This window comes from Chrysochloris asiatica, unplaced genomic scaffold, assembly GCF_000296735.1.
Source record: "Chrysochloris asiatica unplaced genomic scaffold, ChrAsi1.0 scaffold00036, whole genome shotgun sequence".
NCBI lineage: Eukaryota > Metazoa > Chordata > Mammalia > Afrosoricida > Chrysochloridae > Chrysochloris > Chrysochloris asiatica.
Window position 1 is genome coordinate 641,897 of NW_006408554.1, and position 20,167 is coordinate 662,063.

Consider the following 20,167-nt stretch of genomic DNA (forward strand, 5'->3'; position numbering starts at 1 on the left):
TGCTATCTGAAGATGTTTCACTGCTATTCATAAGGTTTTCAGTGGCTAAACATTCAGAAATAGTCTGCTCCTTTTTCCAAGTCTGTCTTAGTCTGGAAGCGCAGCTGAAACCTGTCCACTATGGGTGCGCGCAGCTTCCAGCAGGACAGCAATATGCAAATCCTCACAGTAGGGCAAACTCACAGGCAAGTGGTGGAGGAATCTGGATTAGATCTATTTAATTTCTTTTAACTTTAATATTCTACAATTTTATACTTGCCATCTCTTAGAGAATGCTTTGTATCATGTATGACACCCCATAAGAACTCAGGAAGTGTAAAAGAATATTTTAGACTTAAGGGCATCTCTTAAAGAAGTAAAAAATGTTTTGTGGTTTTCAAGATCTTATTACCAAGTAGTTATAAGATCTTTTCGTTATCAATCTAGTTCAGAGTTCAACTGTTTCTCAGCCATCTCTAAATATATCTCTTCCCAGGGAAAGTTTTAATATCATCAAAAACAGAGAAATTCAACTGAGGATCTTCAGTAAAATTTCCCCATTAAATGAAAGAAGCAATAAAATATTCTCGGTAAGCAGCTAAACACAGGCCTCTTTCAGCTTAGTCCTGAAAACAGTACGGTAAAATATCTGAAATAAACCATAGACTTATACGCGTAATTTTTCTGCACAGCTATCAGATCATCATTGTTTCTCAGCCTATTTTTGAAAGTAGAAATATTCATGAAGAATGAATAAAATCAAAGACATATAATGTACCTCATTCTAAAGATTACCTTTAAAATTCATTCTTGCTGTACCACCACTTCTAGAAAAACAGGTTTATAAATTATTCACTTATGTCTAAAGAAAATCTCTTCTAATTCACTGTTGTTTTCATTTTTAAATCAAGAAATGTTTTTCAGTTATCCGATGAAATGAATTGTCAATGTGATTCTTTCTATCACAATAACTTGACTTCTAATAGATCCTTATAATCAGTTATTATATTGAGGTAACACATTTGAAAGGAGCTCTGGCAGTGTAGTGGTTACAAGTCGGGTTGTTAACCTCAAGGTCAGCAGTTCAAAACTACCAGCCATTCCACAGGAGAAAGATGAGGCTTTCTGCTCCCATAAAGATTTACAGCCTCAGAAACCCTACACAGGGTCGCTATAAGTTGGAACCAACTCCACGGCATACTACCACCACCACCGCCAACACATTTGAGAGTTCACAAGATTTCAGAATCAAATTCCAAACATAAGGCCTCATAAAATCTTAAAGCCATCTTATTTTCTCACTGTTGGCAGTATCATCAGAGCTACATTACTGTTTATACAAACACTTTTGACATAAATAAGTAAATAAATCCATGCTGAAAGAACACAGAATGTTTTTGTGACTAAATCATCTAAGTATAAAATGCACTATGGAAAACAGCTGTAAGGCATTAATTTCAATTAGGAAATCATTTCAGGAGACTAACTACTGAGCTTCACCTCTTTTGAAAAGACTAGTTACAGGGAACGTGAACAAGGTTCAGATTTCAAAGGAAACAGTAGCCTTGCTGGACACAAAGGAATTGTCAGGTACCTATGTTAGGAGAATATAATAGTACTTCAGGGCAATGTGCTTATCAGGGTCTCCAGGAAGTTAGGGAGACTGGATGCCTTTGCAGCAATAAAATACTTAAAGCAAACTTTAAACCAAAACAGCTTTAAAAACTTGAAAGAGTAGCAACCTAATAATTTTGGGAATGACCCCTCATTTTATTAAAATGTAAAACTATATCTATAATGCTTGCAATGAAAATTTAATATGGACAAACTTAAAAATGACTTCAACTAAACCAACTGTTTCAATACTATATAAATATATTGAGTGTACTGAATGTAGGGAGTGCAGTGACTCCGTACCAAAAGCACCAGATTGTGAACCACAAGGTCCACAGTTAGAGCCTGCAAGCCATTCCACAGTCAAAAAATGAAGCTTTCTGCTCCATCAAAGACTTGAAGCCTCAGAAACCCTATACAGGGCCACTGTGAATTGGAATTGACTCAACGGCACTTAACAACAACAACATACTGAATGTATGATGTCAGGTAAACCAGTTCCATGGACACCAGAACCATTAGCTCAACACAATTCTATCTATGGGAGAAAGATGTGGCAACCTCTGTCCATAAACAGGAGAGCCTTGGAAACCCTATGGAATAGTTCTAATCGGCCCTGTAGGGACCCTGTGCATCAGAATCAACTCCATGGCACAAGACACACACAATAGGACTAACACCAAGCCTTTGTATCTGACTCCCTCACACTTTAAAGTGCTTATCAATCACTTGAGGATCTTCCTAAAATGTTGATTTTTGATATGGCAGCTCTGGGGAAAAATCCAAGATAATACTACATCCTAACATGTACAACAAGATTGTAATGCTTGTTCATGTATATGCCTAGGCCACTGAATTCATTAGAGATGTTCCCTAACAAAACTGTTAACTCTCTCTTCCCATCCTCAGTTACTTAAATTTTATCCTTCTGCCAAAGTCCAGCTCACATTCTCTCTCCAGGGAAAATCTGTCAGACACTTAGCTGGAAAATGCAATTATTACAACACAGTCCCTGTCCACCAAGGAATCTAAGGAGAAAGAGAGGGAGGAAGAGAAAGGACGTATATTTACACAGGCACTATAGAAACCAGGTAAGGGGTTAAGAAGGTGGTAAACACTTAATCTGTATGGGAGGGTTTAGAAAAAAAGGAAATTATGATTTAAATGGGTCATGAAGGAAGAGAAGAAGTTCATTAGAAGAAAAACAAGAATATATTTGACCATATTCGTTTAGTGTGAAAGAAACTCAGAACATATGGAATGATGACATGCAGGTTCCTATGCAATAGTGTTTCACTTCAGGCTGTACACACATGATTCCTACCTATTCTTGACTCCGTTTGACTTTCCAGACAGGAGCTCTGATACTCTTCATGCCATCTTCATCTGAGAGCTATCGCTTCCCCTATATTTTGGTTACCCTTTCTGGGCAACATTTGATCTTATTTAAGTGTATCAGTCATTCATTATTTCAAATATGGATTTGCAGTACCTCAGGCAGTATAGGATAAGCACCAGACTGCTAACCTAAAAGTCAGCAGTTCAAACCCATAGCCATTCTTCGAAACTCTATACAGGGTCACTGTGAGTTGGAACAGACACAATGGTACTTAACGACAACAACAGGCAATATAAGAGACAGTTCTATATTTTACTTCCAGTACCTTTATGAGCTCTGGTAGCATAGTGGTTACGAATTGGGCTGTGAAACACAAGGTCAGCAGTTCAAAACTACCACCTGTTCTGCGGGAGAAACATGAGGCTTTCTGCTCCCATAAAGATTTACAGTCTCAGGAACCCTGTACAGGGTTGCTATGAGTCAGAACCGACTCCATGACACATAACCGCCACCACCACCTTTATGAGGTTGTTCAGTGTTCTGAAAGTTTTTTGTATAGTTGGAGTTGCAAAAAACAGTACATGAGGAAAGTCTATTAAAAATTCCCAAATTCATTTCTGGGTCTTATGTAATAGCTTGTTGTTATTGTATGAGTTGGTTCCAACCCATAGCGACCCTGTATAGTGTTTCCAAGAGGCAGCTGGTGAGCTTGAACCTCCGACCTTGTGGTTCAAACAACTTTGCAGTCCAGAGCATCAGCCCACAGTACCACACCAGGACTCATCTAATACCTTATCATCCTATTATTTAGTTGCTTCCCCACCCAAGCTTGCCCATTTTTACATTTTACTTTCTACTTTCTCACTCATGTAGCCTTAAAATTTATACTTTATTGACTGCACTTAGCTTTTTATTACACAGAACTGTTATCAATTTTGTAATTTCATTTTCCATTCCTCCTGCTTCTGTGAGGGAGCTTTAAAAAGTTGCCAGAAACTGGAATTAAAACATAATGGAATGCTCCCAGAAACTTTATGAAGTCCCCTCCTATAACTCTGTTTAATTTCTAAGCACTTCTTTAAAAAGAAAGGTGGTTGTTCCCCTACATAAGTAGTTACACTGATTTAAACATTAAGTTCTATGGAATCCTATTATTCAAGCTTCTGTGAGGGAACTTCAAGAAACTGCCATAAAATTAAATGAAAAGATAATGACAAATTTCCAGGAACTTTCTGAAGTCCCATCATACTATCTTTTTTTAGTTTCTAAGTAGTTCTTTAAAAAGAAAAACCAGTTGTTTCCCTACATAAATAGTCATAATTATTAGCTTACAAGAGGGAAAATGTGAATATGATCATTGCGAAGGGGAAGAGGAAGAATCTGAATTCTAGAAGTCAATTTCTCAAATCTCAATTTAAACCTCACTTCCTCCCCTCACATGAAATCTGTCAACAAGACCACTCAGTAATACCATCAAAACATACTTAAAACTTCCTACCTTTCTCCATCTTCACCACCACCCTCATTCACTTCGCCACCACTCTCATCAAGGTGGCAATGACTCCCTAATGTGTCTTATGTTGCTCCTGACCATTCTCCAATAGATAGAGTAACTTTATCAAGCTGTGGATTAGACCCTAACAATCTCTTGAGAAAATATTTCCAATGGTTTTCCAATACACTCACAATAAAATTCAAATCTATCCTCATCTGAAAGACTAGAAGGGTTTAGTCCATGAGTATGTGTCTATTTCACTTTTTAATACTTTTCTGATTAGTGAATAATGAAACCACAGTAGCCTTCAAAACACCAACCAAACTCATTCCTTAGAATCTCTGCCTGGGATGATACCACTGCTGCCAAGCAACTCATAGCGACCCTATCAGATAGAGTTCAACTGCTCTATACTGTTTCTGAGACTGTCAATCTTCAAGGAGCAGACAGCCTCAACCTTACCTGGAATGAACGATAGGGCATGTTGTTGTAAAGTGCCGTCAAGTCGGTTCTGACTCATTGGAATGCTGTATAGGGTCTCCAAGGGGCAGCTGGTGGATTTGAACCACTGACTTTATGGTTTTCAGTCTAGTGCTTATCCTACAGTACCACACCAGGAGTCTACTGTATCTCTGTTGGCTCTTTCTTATAATTAAGTTCTCAAATCAAAGGTCATAACAGAAAACTTTTATTTAAAGGGTCAAAATTTTGGATACTACCTAGCACATAATAGTAAATGAAAAAATAAATGAAAATAAATAGTAAATGAAAAAATAAAACACATGTAATTTCTCCCATTCCATTCTTTCTTGAGCCTCTTCATCAGGTTTTACTACTAGGACTCCATCCAAGCTGTTTTAGCAGCTCAGCAGTGGCCTCCACATTGTTAAAATCAATGGTTCCATCTAATTCTTTATTTTACTTGGCTTTAGAAGCAGCATTTCACAGAATTGATCATTCTTTCTGCCCTGAAAAAAGTTCTTCGCTTGGCTTCCAGGATATCATGATCCCCTGGCTGTCCTTCTCATTTCAAACTCCCTTCCTCAACTTTCCTCTTCTTTAATGCTTTTCAAAGAGTCACTTCTTGAACATTATCTCTCCTCCATCTATATACATTCCCATAGAGATCTCAACTCTGTGACTTTAAATACTATCTAAATGCTAATGAATCCTAACTTTATTTTCCAAATTAAACTCTGTATATATAATTGTCATATGTCTGACTGCATATTTGACAAGCTCAGTTGGCTATCAATGCATGCTATACTTCATTTTAATAAGGCCAACACTGAGCTCCAACTTTTCCTCCCCAAACCCGATCACATTCTTCCCATCTTAAGAAATGACAATCCAATATTTCTCGTTGATCAGGGGGGAAAAAAAGGTTTCCACATCCAAAAGCTATCTGCATTACCTCCAAAATAAAATAAAATCCACTTGATAGTACAATTGGTGATTAATGAACAGGAACTGCACCACAGTCCTCTTCTACTTCTAATGCTGAAGTTCTTAACTTCTCTTGTAATTTGGAAGGAATGAGGGAGTGGAATGTGTCTGGGTATGGAAGGAGTAGACCAAGTAATAAAACAGAGATCCCTACATCCTGAGAAATGAGGAGGTAGAATTTCGGTTCCACCTCCTCTAATCTCTTGGTATTGGTTTGACAAAATGAATGCCAAATAACCAGATGATTTCTGAAATCTGCAACCATTCTGGAAGTCTCTGGAAGTTAAGGGATCCAGATTCTTCCCCATTAAATCAGAATGGACAACTGCCACTAGCTATCACAAAACTGTAGCCAACGTCTGATTGGATTTTGATATTAGAGCAGATGTAAGGACTTCCAGTTTACTGGCTGCCTGACTAGCCATGCCAATTTCATTAGCCTAGTTTTGCAACAAGGATTCCTTGAAGTTTTCAAGACTTATGTTACGGTTCAACTGACCAAACCCACTGCCATCGAGTTGATTCTGTCTCATAGTGACCATACAGGACAGAGAAGGACTAGCCCATAGGGTTTCTAAGGCTTTATAGAAGTAGACTGTTGCATCTTGCATGGAGCAGCTGGTGTGTTCAAACTGCTAGCTTTTTGATTAGCAGTATTGAACTCCAGGTGTAGTACTGTGGGTTAACGCGCTGGACTGCAAAGTCAGTTTGACCCTCAAGGCTGGCAGTTCAAGCTCACCATCTGCTCCTCTGTACAGGGTGCTATGGATTGGAAGTGACTTGATGGCACATAACCACTGTATCACTATGGCTCCTGTCATGTTATGGTTTCAAAGGAGTGGCATTATGGGCTAGGTGCTAGGCTATTAACCACAAAGTCAGTGGTGCAAACATCAGCTCCACAAGAGAAAGATGAGGTTGCCACTCCCATAAAGATTTACAGTGTTGCTATGAGTTAGAATCGACTTGACGACAGTGGACATTTTGGTTTGATTTTAGTGTACACTCACACTCTTGCTACTTCCTATCACCTTCAGTACCCTCCCACCAATTCCAGCCCCTCCTCTTACCACCTAAACAATAAAACAAGAACAATCCTCATTTAAATATTCAGAAGACCATGTCACTATTCTGTTCAAATACTTCAGATAGCTTCTTGTCATTCAGACCTGTATCAGTCCTACAGGTCTGAATGACAAGAAGCCATCTGAGGCATTTCGGTCTCTGACCTCATTTCACACATCACTTCCACATACTCACTCTCTGTCAGTCACCTGAGCCACTTACTGAGTCTGGAGGTTTAGGGCCTTCATATTTATTCCATGCAAGGAAAAAAGGTTTGTCATGTTTACTCCTAGGCCCTTGATGTTGTTGTTGTTGTTAAGTGCTGTCGAGTCAGTTCCAACTCACAGTGACCCTGTACAAAAACCCTATACAGGGTCACTATGAGTCAGAATCTACTTGACGGCACTTAACAATAACAACAACAACAAGATGTTTAAGGAGTCCTGGTGTGGCACTATACGATAAACACTGGATTGCTAACCACAGGGTTGGCTGTTCAAACCCACCAGCAACTCCATCGAAAATCATATACATGTTTGCTACGAGTTGGAACTGACTGAGTGCAACAACGAAGACAAAACAAAACATATCTTATTGTTCCTAAGTAATATTACTTAAAATGAAAACATTTTATTATTGTTGCTGTTGAGATCCATCTAGTCGGTTCTGATTCCTAGCTACCAACGTTAGTACAACAGAACAAAACATTGACTGACCATCCCATAATCATTGCCATGTTGGAACCCCTTGTTGTAGCCACTGTGGCAATCCATCTTGTTGAGGGTCTTCCTTTTTTTTCAACCACTTTCTACTACACCAAGCATGATGCCCTGAAAACACTTCAGGAAAAGTAAATAAGCTACTTTCAATTTAAACTTTAGAAATGTTAGCAACTTTAAGGAGTAGTATTCTTTGGACCAAGAAAGAGATTCCATATACTTTTAATCGCATGTAACTATTTTGCAAACAAATAAAAGTTACAAATATTTACTATTTGAAAATTAGAAGGCAGACTATAGAAGAAAACTATAGTTTAACAACCAAAAGTTGCAATAAAACCGATTTTTCAAAGGAATTCATCATGATACTCTTCGCAAGACTAATAAATGTTTAAACACTAAGTTTTGAATAAATGAACTATGAGGCATCATTTCTGTATCTTAATTTTTTGAAAAAGATAGTCACAGATGGAAAATAACGTCAATGAAATGACTTTTTGAGCGTTAACAGGGCAAGTCACAAGCTAAATATCAAATGTAAAAGTTTAGACCAAGGATTCAGTCAGAAATAGGGGATATCCCAAAGTATTATCACTCTGGTTAACTAACTAGTTAACGAATTAGTTGTCCCATGCCCAGTTTCTGGAATTATCTGCTATAGTAAAGCACATAAGGAAAAAAGATATATTTCCCATTCAAAGCATGACCTTAGAGAGAACGAAAGTGACAAGTGGGAATTAAGCCATCATATCCATCAACAGGCACCATGGACTGAAAGTACCACTGGTTATTTGGCTTCGGCTTCTGGATGCCAAACTAAAAAAGAAGTGCTCAGATGTATTTTGTTTTTCATCTGGAAAAGTGCTGTGCCAAAGTTCTGCCCATTTTCTGACCCATATGTAAGATGAGAGTAAGCAGGCAAAGCCATTAATACGTCTAGGGCAACAGTTCTCTAAAACACACGGGGACAGTTATAATAGTAGAAAATGGTTTGTAGAGTTGACCCATGTGTCATTGTTAGGTTAAGTGCCCTCATTTATAATATATATTCTTGTTGCTGTTGTTAAGTGCCACCAAGTCAGTTCTGACTCATAGTGACCTGTATAGGGTTTCCAAGGAATGGATGCTGAGTTTGAAACACTGACCTTGTGGTTCAAACTGACATTATGGTCCAGTGCTTTATCCCATTGTACCACAGACTTAGCTATACTTTGTATTATAGTAAACAAATTTAGTGTTCTATGTTAAAGATTTGTAGCAAGACATATTTTTTACATTATTTAAACTGCATAATTGTTGAATGCCTTCAATATTGTATCAGTAGCTTTTATTAAAGATCAATTTCTAGTATACCATAAATATGTAAAATAGAAAAAAATGAATTATTTGAACCATCTATGTCTTCCTCTTTAGCATTACCAATTGGTTAGAGAGAAACACATGTCTACCTCACTTCCGTTTGTGATACATATCCTATCTTCTATATTCCTATCATTTTATTTCCTGTCTTGTCTGTTCTCCATTGTTTATCTCAAACACTATTACTTTTTCTTCTACCTAACTCTTTTAAGAGACCTTTAATTGCAACAAAACTTTATTCTCATACATTGTCTTGAATACAACACTTTAGAAGCATAGAAGGAGAGAGACATGGGAATGAACATCTGAAAACACTTGAGCTCATTCAAGCCACATTTGAGTTTCTCCTTGAGAAATGAGTATGTACTTATTAGGAGGAGACAGGCAGAATGACAGGCATTCCTGACAAAGAGGTATGAGGAATAACAGTGATCTTTTAGTGGTTTGGTGTGAGCAGATTCAAACATGTTCAATGAAGTTAAAAGAGGCATGGTGGGTGGACAAAAGCTATGCCTCAGTATATAAGCTACTCAAGATGGTCTGTAACTTGTTTCTAGAGGAGTCCTGGTACTCAAGATGGTCTGTAACTTGTTTCTAGAGGAGTCCTGGTACTCAAGATGGTCTGTAACTTGTTTCTAGAGGAGTCCTGGCACTGTAGATTAATGTGGTCCATTTGAACCAGGAAGTGGGCAGTTCAAGCTCGCAAGCTGCTCCTCAAAAACCCTATGCAGAGTCGCTATGAGTCGGAACTGGGTAAAGAAGACAGTTTTTGAGGAAGATGGACTAAAGCAGAAAAAAAAGTAGAGGCCAATTTGTATAGTGTGCTGCGTGGGAGGATTTTGTACTAATATTGGTAGGAAATAATGAACACAGTAAGAAAGAGTAAGGATGAAATAGAAAAGGTGGATTTAAGAGATGAATTTTTGTGACAGAATTGACAAAATTTGGCAAGTAATTGTATATTTGTGTTTGTGTGTGTGTGTTACATGGATATGGGGGAAAGATGAGAAATCAGAGTTTAGGGTGTAATTGAAAACCAGTTATCACACAGCTGATTCTAACTCATAGTGTCCCCAGGTATTTTAGAATAGAAAACTATGGGGTTTTCAAAGCTGTGCAATCTTTGGAAGCAAATCACCAGGTCTTTCTTTCAAGCTGTGGTTAGATTCACACCACCAACTATTCATTTAGTAGCTGAAAGTTCCACCTAAAGCCCTTTCCCTGGAGAACATTTAAGAAGTCTCCTTTTTTTTTTTTTTTTTTTTTAGCTCAGAGAAGACTGACTAGATGCTGATGACATTAACTGACAAGAGAATCCAGAAAGGGAAGAAGGTTGGCAGGGGATGTGGAGGAAATGGGCAAGACAATTGTTTTTTTTTTTTTTTAGACACAAGAAGCCTGAACTGACTGTGGAGTAATATTACATGGAGATGACCAATCTCATAGTGACCCCATATAGGGTGTTCAAGGAGCAGCTGATGAGTTTGTACAGCCAACCTTCTGGTTCACATTGACCTTTCTGTCCAATGCTTATCCTGCAGCACTATACTAGGAAATATGAAAATGAAGCTCCAGACAGAGGGTTCTTGGCTAGAGATCTAGACTAAGAAGGCATCATAATGCAGATAGTATGTAAAGTCAAAGGAGTACACAGATCCTATAGAAGGGTCATGATCAAAGCCAAACCTGGGAAATAAACTTTCAAGAATTTAGCAGAAAACAAGGACAGGCTGATGAAACCACTGGGAAAAAAGAAAAAAGAGCTGAGCAATGCAGTCCTAAAACCCATGGAAATTAAAATTTGAAGAAAGAGATTACATTCAGCAATATCAAATGTCTGTTCTCGTGAAAACTATGTTCTTTAAATTCTTAGACCTATTTTTACAAATGAAAATATCAGTTGACTACACTGCTTGCTGTCAGAGTGCAAATAACAGTAAGTGGTAAAGATAAAATGTGAACCTGCTGCTATCTGAGTCCAAAGTCAGTATTTTACCCTCAAATATTCATTTTACTCATTAGGAACCTAAAAGCTCCAGTTTCTCAATTTACCCTAAATGAAAATTCAAATCATCTCCTGCCTCAGAATTACTGGTTTCATGTAATTAATAATTAATTTTTCCTCTTCCTGATTGTGCCATCACTTCTAGTTCCCAACAATCAGCTTGCCAGTTTCTCCCTCATCACAATACGCTTTCTACTTTCCCCACATTTTTCAGTCCCAATGGCCTTCAGGGAGCAACTTCTACCTCATCTTTCCTAAGACCATCCATTGATTACCTCTCATAATTAGGAATATTATATCATTCTGTGCTTCTTAGGCATCATTTATAGATGAGAATAAAAATTATGTATCCTTGCTTATTTAAAACTTCAGAAGTGTCTGTTCATTTTTCTCTATCAGCCAATAATTCCTTTAAAAAAAAAAAAAAGATGTGGCCTTCCAGAGTCTATTTTTAACCTTATGAACTAAATAAAGATATGTAGAGATGCGATGTTGATATATGTGGGTGTGACTGACTGTTAGATGCTCAAGAAAAAGAGTGTACTAAAATAAACCCCAAATGTCAAATAAAGTAACTGACAATTCAAAAATTTAATATATTATGGCATCTAAGTGGCCCAAACTAGCAGATTTTACAGGAATGAACTCTTTAGCCAAATTGAAATTGTGCTTTCTAAGAATTATTGACCACCTTAGAGTCAGTTCTGACTCATGGCAACCATGCATAGAGTTTCTGAGGCATTTAAGTCTTTGTGGGAGCAGAAAGCCTCATGTCTTTCCCAACCAGAGGCTGGTGGGCTCGAACTGTGGACCTTGTGGTTTGCAGTCCAGTGCTTATTGTATGGAGCCACTGCACTCCCTTTCTCAGAATAAATGTACTTTAACTATTTGAAGGAAGTGAGTTTTACAAGTTTGATTAGCATCTGTAGTTATCCTGTTATATGTAACATAAATGAACAGAATTTCAAAAGAATTATTGTTCTTTTCAACTTTCTCTTAAACATGCATTCTAAAAATATGTGTGTGAATATTATAGTTGGGCAATGAACTGCTCTATAGCATAGTTAATGTCCAATCCACAGTTCCAGTGGTAATCGTATCTAAGGCCAACAAAATGTAAAGCCTGACTTTTTTCTAAATCTACATTTCAAGGATAGAAGGAAACCAGTGAAACCAAAAGAAATTCATATAAACACCCCAGGCCAGACATCATACAATAGCAGTTATTATTTTTGGAAGTCAGAGATGAAAATGAACCCCAGAACTGTTCTTTCATTATTCCTATATAATTTATGAAATACACATATATTCTCAAATTTCTTTTTTTATGGATTGCAACTCCTAAGTTCTTCTTGATTTTAAAATACAAAACAACTGAATACCTATAGACATACAATACACATACAGTGGATCAACTGGAAATGTTCCATAATTGTTTATTTCTGTTTGAAGGCTCACAGAGGAAGATGCTAGAGTTTTTGTTTTTTTGTTTTTTTGTTTTTACTTTAGATAACCATTTAAAAATATGCAAAAAGCAAAAAGGTAAGACATTGAGAGGTCATATACTACACAGATTTTTTTTTTTTAAAGAGCGGAAAGAGCTATCAATTTCTTTAAACAATTAATTATGCCAGTATAAGGATACATTAATGTTAGTTCTGTGTCTTAGTAACATTTACTGAGGTTATATAATATGCCTGATAATGAGCACACATAATCTCATTTAATCTTCAAAACTCTTTACAGTAAGTACACTTTTAGACATGAGAAAACTGAAGTAGTGAAGAATTACTAAATTGGCATGTTTGTGATAGAAATTAATGTAGACAGCCTGATTCCCAGACCCCAATTCTTAATCTCTGATGCATTCTCTTGATTATTTGCTACTTTATTGAAAGTATTTCCTAGTAAAAGCTAAACTAATAGCATGCAATATTTTATAATAGGTGATGTGAACTTTAGAACTTCCAAGTTTCATGAAAGTTACATAAACAGAGCCTAATGTAACCACCCTATTAGTATGAGTAATACCATGTCACAACTAACATAAACACAGAAAAAAGAAAAAATAAGACCATATTATGATTCACTGCATCCCGCAATGTATCCAAAGAAGAAATATTACTCCTAATGTTCATTAAATAGGCTTTGCTTTCACCAGCAATGATGATCTGTCTTTGCTAGTGCAGTCCCAATTCATAGAACTAATGTAATGGGGTGTTTCAAATCTTCTAAATCAGGGTACTGAGTATTAAGTTATAAATTATGCTAATGGTCTCAGAGAAATAATTGTTTATAAAATTGCTAATTGACACTGACAGTGAAGATAAAGTCATCACAAAGCCTTTGCTTATTTTCCTATTTCAAAGATCACAAATAATAAATTAGAAAATAATCTTTCACTCAAACATTCCTTAAATCAACCACAGAAATTTACTCAACAATATATCACTTATAGATCTGTAAGAAACAAAAGCCATTATTAGAACAGCATTCCAGAAAGCATCATCAAATTCCCTCAATTTTTCACACGTTATTCAAATGAAGTCTCTATCAGTTAAGAATTAGAAAGCAATTGTTTTTTGAAATCACTTAAAAGCAAATACATTGACTATTCATTCAGTCTTTCCAGTTCTTTCCAGTTTCAGGAATCTCTCAGGTAAGAGTAGAATTTAGAATACTTAGTAGGAATGATTTGGGAGTACAGTGGTCCATCCCATAAACATTGGACTACCAACCATAAAGTTTGAGCCTGCAAGCCCCTCTTCGAGTGAAAGATGAAGCTGTCTGCTCCCACAAAGATTTAAAGTCTTGGAAACCCTATACAAGGTTGCTGTGATTCGGAACCAAAACAACGGCATTTGATGACAACAACAACAGTAGGAATTCTACTAAAAGAAATCCAAGTAGGCTTTAGAAATGACTGATACATTAATAAAAAGAAAATGCAAAAGATCTGTTTCCACAAAGGAAAAAAAAAAATATTGTATATAGGACAACTAAAGAATAGCATGAGGGAATTTAACTGTGGTGACTGAAAGCAATAAAGATTTTGTACATACCACTTGAAATATTTCCTTACCATGTATTCCATATTAGAAGCAGTTGGATACACCTGACTTCGTAATTTATTATGAAGGTCCAAGATACTCTGCATGTCATTGTCCGTGATGGCCCTCTTCCCTCTTTGCTTGGCCGTCCACCACTCACCATCCTCATCCATGTACTTTTCCAACAATTTCTCCAATAATGTGGCATTAGGAACCACTGTAGCTGGAATTGCTCTAGCCATGAATATCACTGTGGTTATTCTGAGCCACTCCTGGGCGGTACACTTCATAATGAATGCCCTCAGGATTTCCCCAGGATAATCTCCAAGACAGGCTCTTCCACGTCTTTTGGCTATAACAACATGTAATGTGATTAAGATGAAAATATCGGCAGATATTAATTTTCTTAGGATAAAAATGAAATAATTAGAATGTGAGTGTGCCAGTTTTGTCTCTGAAATGTCAGAAAATGCAAACCCACTTTTTTTTTTAATTAACTTCTCTCTAATCACATTGTTTCTACCAGATATCTTTCCACAAAGAATTGTTTTTATGAAACAAACTATTTTTGCAAGATAATACACATGAGGTCAAAAAGGAAAAACTGATGTTGTCCGGAAGTCAAAGCTTGAAAATGAACTATATGTGTAAGACTTTAAATGGCTATATACTATTATATTTGTTGTTGTTAAATGCCATCGAGTTGGTCAAGACGATTCCAACTCATAGAAACCCTCTTTAGGGTTTCTGAGAATCCACTGGTGAGTTTCAAGGACCTTATGTTTCAAACCGACCTTGCAATCCAGAATTTATCCTACAGTTCCACGCCAGGACTCCGATATTATATATGTTGGTATTATACACCTAGGATGCCTTATGTCAATCTATAAATCTATGTTTTAAGGCCTCATTTTATTGCAGTGCCCCATCTCTGGGACAACAATAACAACATTCTGAAATTGAGGGTGATTTCCCCACACACACACACTGTAAAAACATATAAAACACAACAACTGCCAATTCAAGGTTTTTCAACAATTCGTGATATCTATTACATGTTGTGTAACCACCCAGGGTAAATGCTTTAAGGACACTATACCATTTGAATATGTATCCATCTGAATATATAGAGGACTCAGTGAACCATTGGGAATGAATGGTTGGAACACAGGGAAAATCGGAAAATCTCCTCTTGCGCAGCTGAAGAAAGCGCTCATTATTTCCTGGAAAGTTTGTGTTTAGCCTGTGGTTCAGATTCGAGAGAGCCATAAACCACATGGGCATACTATTCCTTAATCAGGATGAAAAGAGCACCACAGGAGAGAAAAGTTGAAACGCACAGGAACACTTACAAAAGCAAACGCCCTGCCCTAGAATCTGCACACCCACACTCTGTGCCTGACGTTTCTCCACAAACTGGCTTTTTTGAAAGGAAGGATTAAAAAGAAAAAGGTAGGCAAGCAAAGTTGGGAGTTTGACTATTCAGCAGTGCGTTTTAGAAATGCCCTTACCTCTCCAGTGTGAAGTTCCTAGGAGCACTGGGCCCAACAAGACGCTGGCCTCCTGTAACCGGCCCCCAGCCTCTCACACAAGACTGAAAACTGGGGAGCCCCTTTCCGAAAGGATCCGGCACCGCACCAGGCGTCCTGGGGAGATGAGAGCGCTAACTGCACGGGGATGAGAGCTTCTGACTCCTCGCCTCTGCAAACCTGGAAGAAGTGTCTGCCAAGTTAGAACCTGAAGTTGGTGTGGAAAAGAAGCTGTTTATTTAGCTTGCCAGAGTGGGCGCCTGGGCGCCTCTGAGCTTTATCTGCAGGAGCAAGGGAGCTGAAAGACCGGCAGGACTCCCAAGCGAAGACTAGCGACGATTTTGCACTCGGGCTTAGTGGAACGGCTGCGCGTAGAGTCAGGCGCTGAGCGCTCCCGCGGCTCCCTGGCGCTCCCGGCATTTATTGAAGTCCCTGTGCGCTCACGTGACGTGAGCGCCCCTCCTCGTCCACCCCCACCTCCACCAGTCCTGGCCTGGTGCCCGCTAAAGGAACAAGGAGCTGACTGGCCTGCTTTTCCCTGGGCCCAGTTAGACCCTGAGGCTTGGCCGTTGTGGGCGTTTTTTTGAGATTCAGAAAGAGGGTGTGGAAGGTCTGGACGCTGGGGGAGGTGTGTGCAAGGAGGTCCCCCAACTCCCAGCCTCCCACACCTCTGCTGCTTCCAAAGATTTTCCTCCTAATACCTTCCTAATAAAATGTTGACTTGACTTTGGCAACCTTTCCTAAAAAGGAGCTGCCCCATAGAGCACGGAGTGGGAGAGGGTATGACATTAATATCTTCAGTCTTTGAGACACAGAAGAGGAATGAGAGTGGAAGACTTATTTTTCTCTTGGAGACCTCTTTGTTTCCTGGACCTAGTATCTGGAAATGAGAAATTGTTTCCTTGGTTTGATTAGACCTCGATGATAGTCAAATGGCGAGGGGGACATCAGAGACTGTTGAGTGGTGTTCTGAACTCAAGATTGTCTGATACTTAACAGTCTCACTACACTCATCAAATCCTCAGCATTCACTCCAGAGGGTCACCACCACCACCACAACAAAAATAATTGTTTTTTTCTAAGGATGAATATAAGGAGCTCTGGTGGCATACTAGTTACGAACCTCAGGGTCAATAGTTCGAAACTACCAGCTGTGCAGCGGAAGAAAAATGAGGTTTATTGCTCCCATAAAGATTTACAGCCTCGAAAACCCTATACAAGGTCACTATGAGCCACAACCTACTCTGTTGCAATTAACAACAGACTGAAATGAATTCAAACCTGAGCCCTAGAACCCACAGTGATCTATAAGAGGCAATTTACCTGTTGTTCATGCTGTAATCTGGAACAGAAAAATTACTACTTTTAAAATTTACAAAAGCTGATCCTAGTGAGGCGCTCCTTCTATAGGTACGTTCTTATTAAGAAACATGCGATTACACGAATACTTTTACTTCCCTTCTGCAATAAACCGTAATCTCAACTTTAATTATTTGTAAATGCTAGACTATTTGGCAATAACCAAATAAAGTAAAACCTTCCAATGGTCACTCCCATATCTTTCTAAGTTCCAGCTTGTCTCTTTTCAGCATCCAGCCATACTTTGCTTATCAAACCTAAAAAGTCTATGTTGAATGTGAGTCCTTACTTCCTTTCAAGACAAAGAAAAGGAACACATTATCTATCAGCAGGATCCAGTAGATGAAAACGTTTGGTGCACATAGCATTATCATATAAGGTGTACTTTTGCAATTTCATAACAGCTAACAACAACAAAAAAAAAAAAAACTATTACATTTGTACTTTTCCAAAAATTATTCATAATGTTCATGAACAGACTTCAGATATCTGTCCCTCTTAAAAATTGATGGAAGACTCCAAAGTTCATAATGAAAGATGTATCATTTGTCACAACAAATAGAGAACATATTTCTAAACTGAGGTTTAAATGTGGTATTGAAAACTACATTGAATATTGAATTTTAAAACAGAACATCAAAAGTTCAATATTTGAAATATTTTCAAAAAGAATCTTTACATTAGGAAAGAAGGAATTAAAACAAGAGTAAGAATTAAGATGATAAATGTTGTTAGGTGCCATCAAGTGGGTACCGACTCATAGTGACCTTATACACAGCAGAATGAAACACTGCCTGATCCGGGGCCAAACTCACTGCTGTTGCCACACTTGAGTCCATGGATGCTGCTACTTGGCCAAGCCATCTCGTTGGGGGTCTTCCTCTTTTTCTCTGACCCTCCACCTTACCAAACATGATATCCTTCTCCAGCGACTGGTCCCTCCTGACAATATCTCCAAAGTAGGAGAGACGAAGTTTGGCCATCCTGGCCTCCAAGGAGCACTCTGGCTGCACTTCTTCCAAAAGGATCTATTGGTTCTTTTGGCAGCCATGGCACTTTCAATATTCTCCTCCAACGCTATAACTCAAATGCATCAATTCTTCTATGGTCTTCCTTATTCACTGTCCAGCTTTTGCATGCATATGAGATTATTGAAAATACCCTGGCTTGGGTCAGGTGCACCTTAATCATCAAGCTGACATCTTTGCTCTTCAACACTTTAAAAGGGTCTTTTGCAGCAGATTTGCCTAACGCAATATGTCATTCGATTTCTTGACTGCTGCATCCATGAGTGTTGATAGTTGATCCAGGAAGAATGAAGTCCTTGACAACTTCATTCTTTTCTCCATTGATAAGAATGTCATTTATTAGTCCAGTGGTAAGGATTTTTTGTTTTCTTTACATTGAGATGCTGTGCTCTTTGATCTTCTCAGTAAATGTTTTAAGTCCTTTTCATTTTCAGCAAGCAAGGTTGTATCATCTGCATATCACAGTTTGTTAATGAGTCTTCCTCCAATCATGATGGCACGTTTTTCTTCATATAACCCAGCTTCTCAGATTATTTGCTCAGCATACAGGTTGAATAAGTATTGTGAAAAAATACAACCTTGTCACACACCTTTCTTAATTTTAAAACATTCAGTGTTCCCATGTTCTGTTCGAACAACTGCATCTTGGTCCAAGAACAGATTCCTCAAGAGCACAATTTTAAATACATGAGGTTAAATATAGCGATAATTCTTGAATATTTCAACTATAAACCTTTCCACAAATTATATGAATCACAGATAGAAATGCTTTCATTAAAGAAAGTAAGACTTGGTTTTTAAAGTTTTAATCCTAAATCTTCTTCAGATAAGAATACAAATATACCATTTGAACATGGAATGTACGAAGTATGAATCTAGGAAAATTGGATATTGTCAAAAATGAAAGGGAATGCATAAAAATCAATATCTTAGGCATTAGTAAGCTGAAACGGACTGCTATTGGCCATCTTGATAATTTACTATGCCAGGATTGACAAATTGAAGAGGAATAGTGTTGCATTCATCATAAAAAAAAACAAAACATACCAAGATCAATCATGAAGTACAACACTGTCTGTGGTAGGATAATATCCATGTGCCTACAGGGAAAACCAGTTAATACTACTATTACTCAAATGTACACAACAACCACTAAAGTCAGCAAGGATGAATTGAAGAATTCTACCAACTTCTTCAATCTGAAATTGATCAAACATGCAATCAAGATGTATTGATAATCACAGAATTCTACCAACTTCTTCAATCTGAAATTGATCAAACATGCAATCAAGATGTATTGAATTGAAGAATTCTACCAACTTCTTCAATCTGAAATTGATCAAACATGCAATCAAGATGTATTGATAATAATCACTGTATTGATAATCATTGGAAACAAAGAGGAAGGATTAGTAGTTGGAAAATATGGCCTTGGTGATAGAAATGATGCAGGAGACAGCATGATAGAATTCGGCAAAATCAATGATTTGTTCATTTTAAATACCTTCTTTAGACAGCATAAGAGACAATTATATAAATGGACCTCACCAGATGGAATACACAGAAATCAAACTGACTACATCTGTGGAAAGAGACAGTGAAAAAGCTCCATTATCATCAGCCAAAAGAAGAACAGGGGCAGATTGTGAAACAGATCATCAATTGCTCATATGCAAATTCAAACTGAAGCTGAAGAAAATGAAAGTAAGTCCACGAGAGCCAAAATATGACCTTGAATATATCCCACCTGAATTTAGAGATTATCTGAAGAACAGATTTGATACATTAAACACTAAAACCAAAGACCAGAAGAGTTATGGGATGACATCAAGAACATCATACAGGAAGAAAGCAAAAAGTCATTAAGAAGTCAAGAAAGAAGGAAAAGATCAAAATAGATGTCAGAAGAGACACTGAAACTTGCTTTCCAGCGTAGAAATGCTAAAAGAAATGAGGAGGTACAAGAACTGAACAGAATATTACAAAGGTCAGCTCAGGAAGACAAAGTCAAATATTACAACAAAATGTGCAAAGATCTGGAGTCAGAAAACCAAAAGGGAAGAACACACTCAAAATCCTCAAGTTGAGGGAACTGAAGAAACAACTCAAGTCTTGACTTTTGTTATTGAAGGATTCTCTGGGAAAATTACTGACTGATGCAGAAAGCATCAAAAGAAGAT

At 37.6% G+C, this 20,167-nt stretch overlaps 1 protein-coding gene across 1 annotated transcript in view; it reads right to left on the reverse strand.

Moving 5' to 3' along the window:
• CRISPLD1 (cysteine-rich secretory protein LCCL domain containing 1) overlaps nt 1–15,619 on the reverse strand; it is a 60,963-nt gene extending 45,344 nt beyond the window's left edge. The window contains exons 1-2 of the mRNA XM_006860001.1: nt 15,583–15,619; nt 14,104–14,423 (exon numbers count right to left, since the gene is read on the reverse strand). Of these exons, the coding sequence (XP_006860063.1) occupies nt 14,104–14,361 (258 nt within the window). The 5' untranslated portion in view covers nt 14,362–14,423; nt 15,583–15,619. The remainder of the gene's footprint in view (nt 1–14,103; nt 14,424–15,582) is intronic.
• Between the last annotated feature and the right edge of the window lie 4,548 nt (nt 15,620–20,167).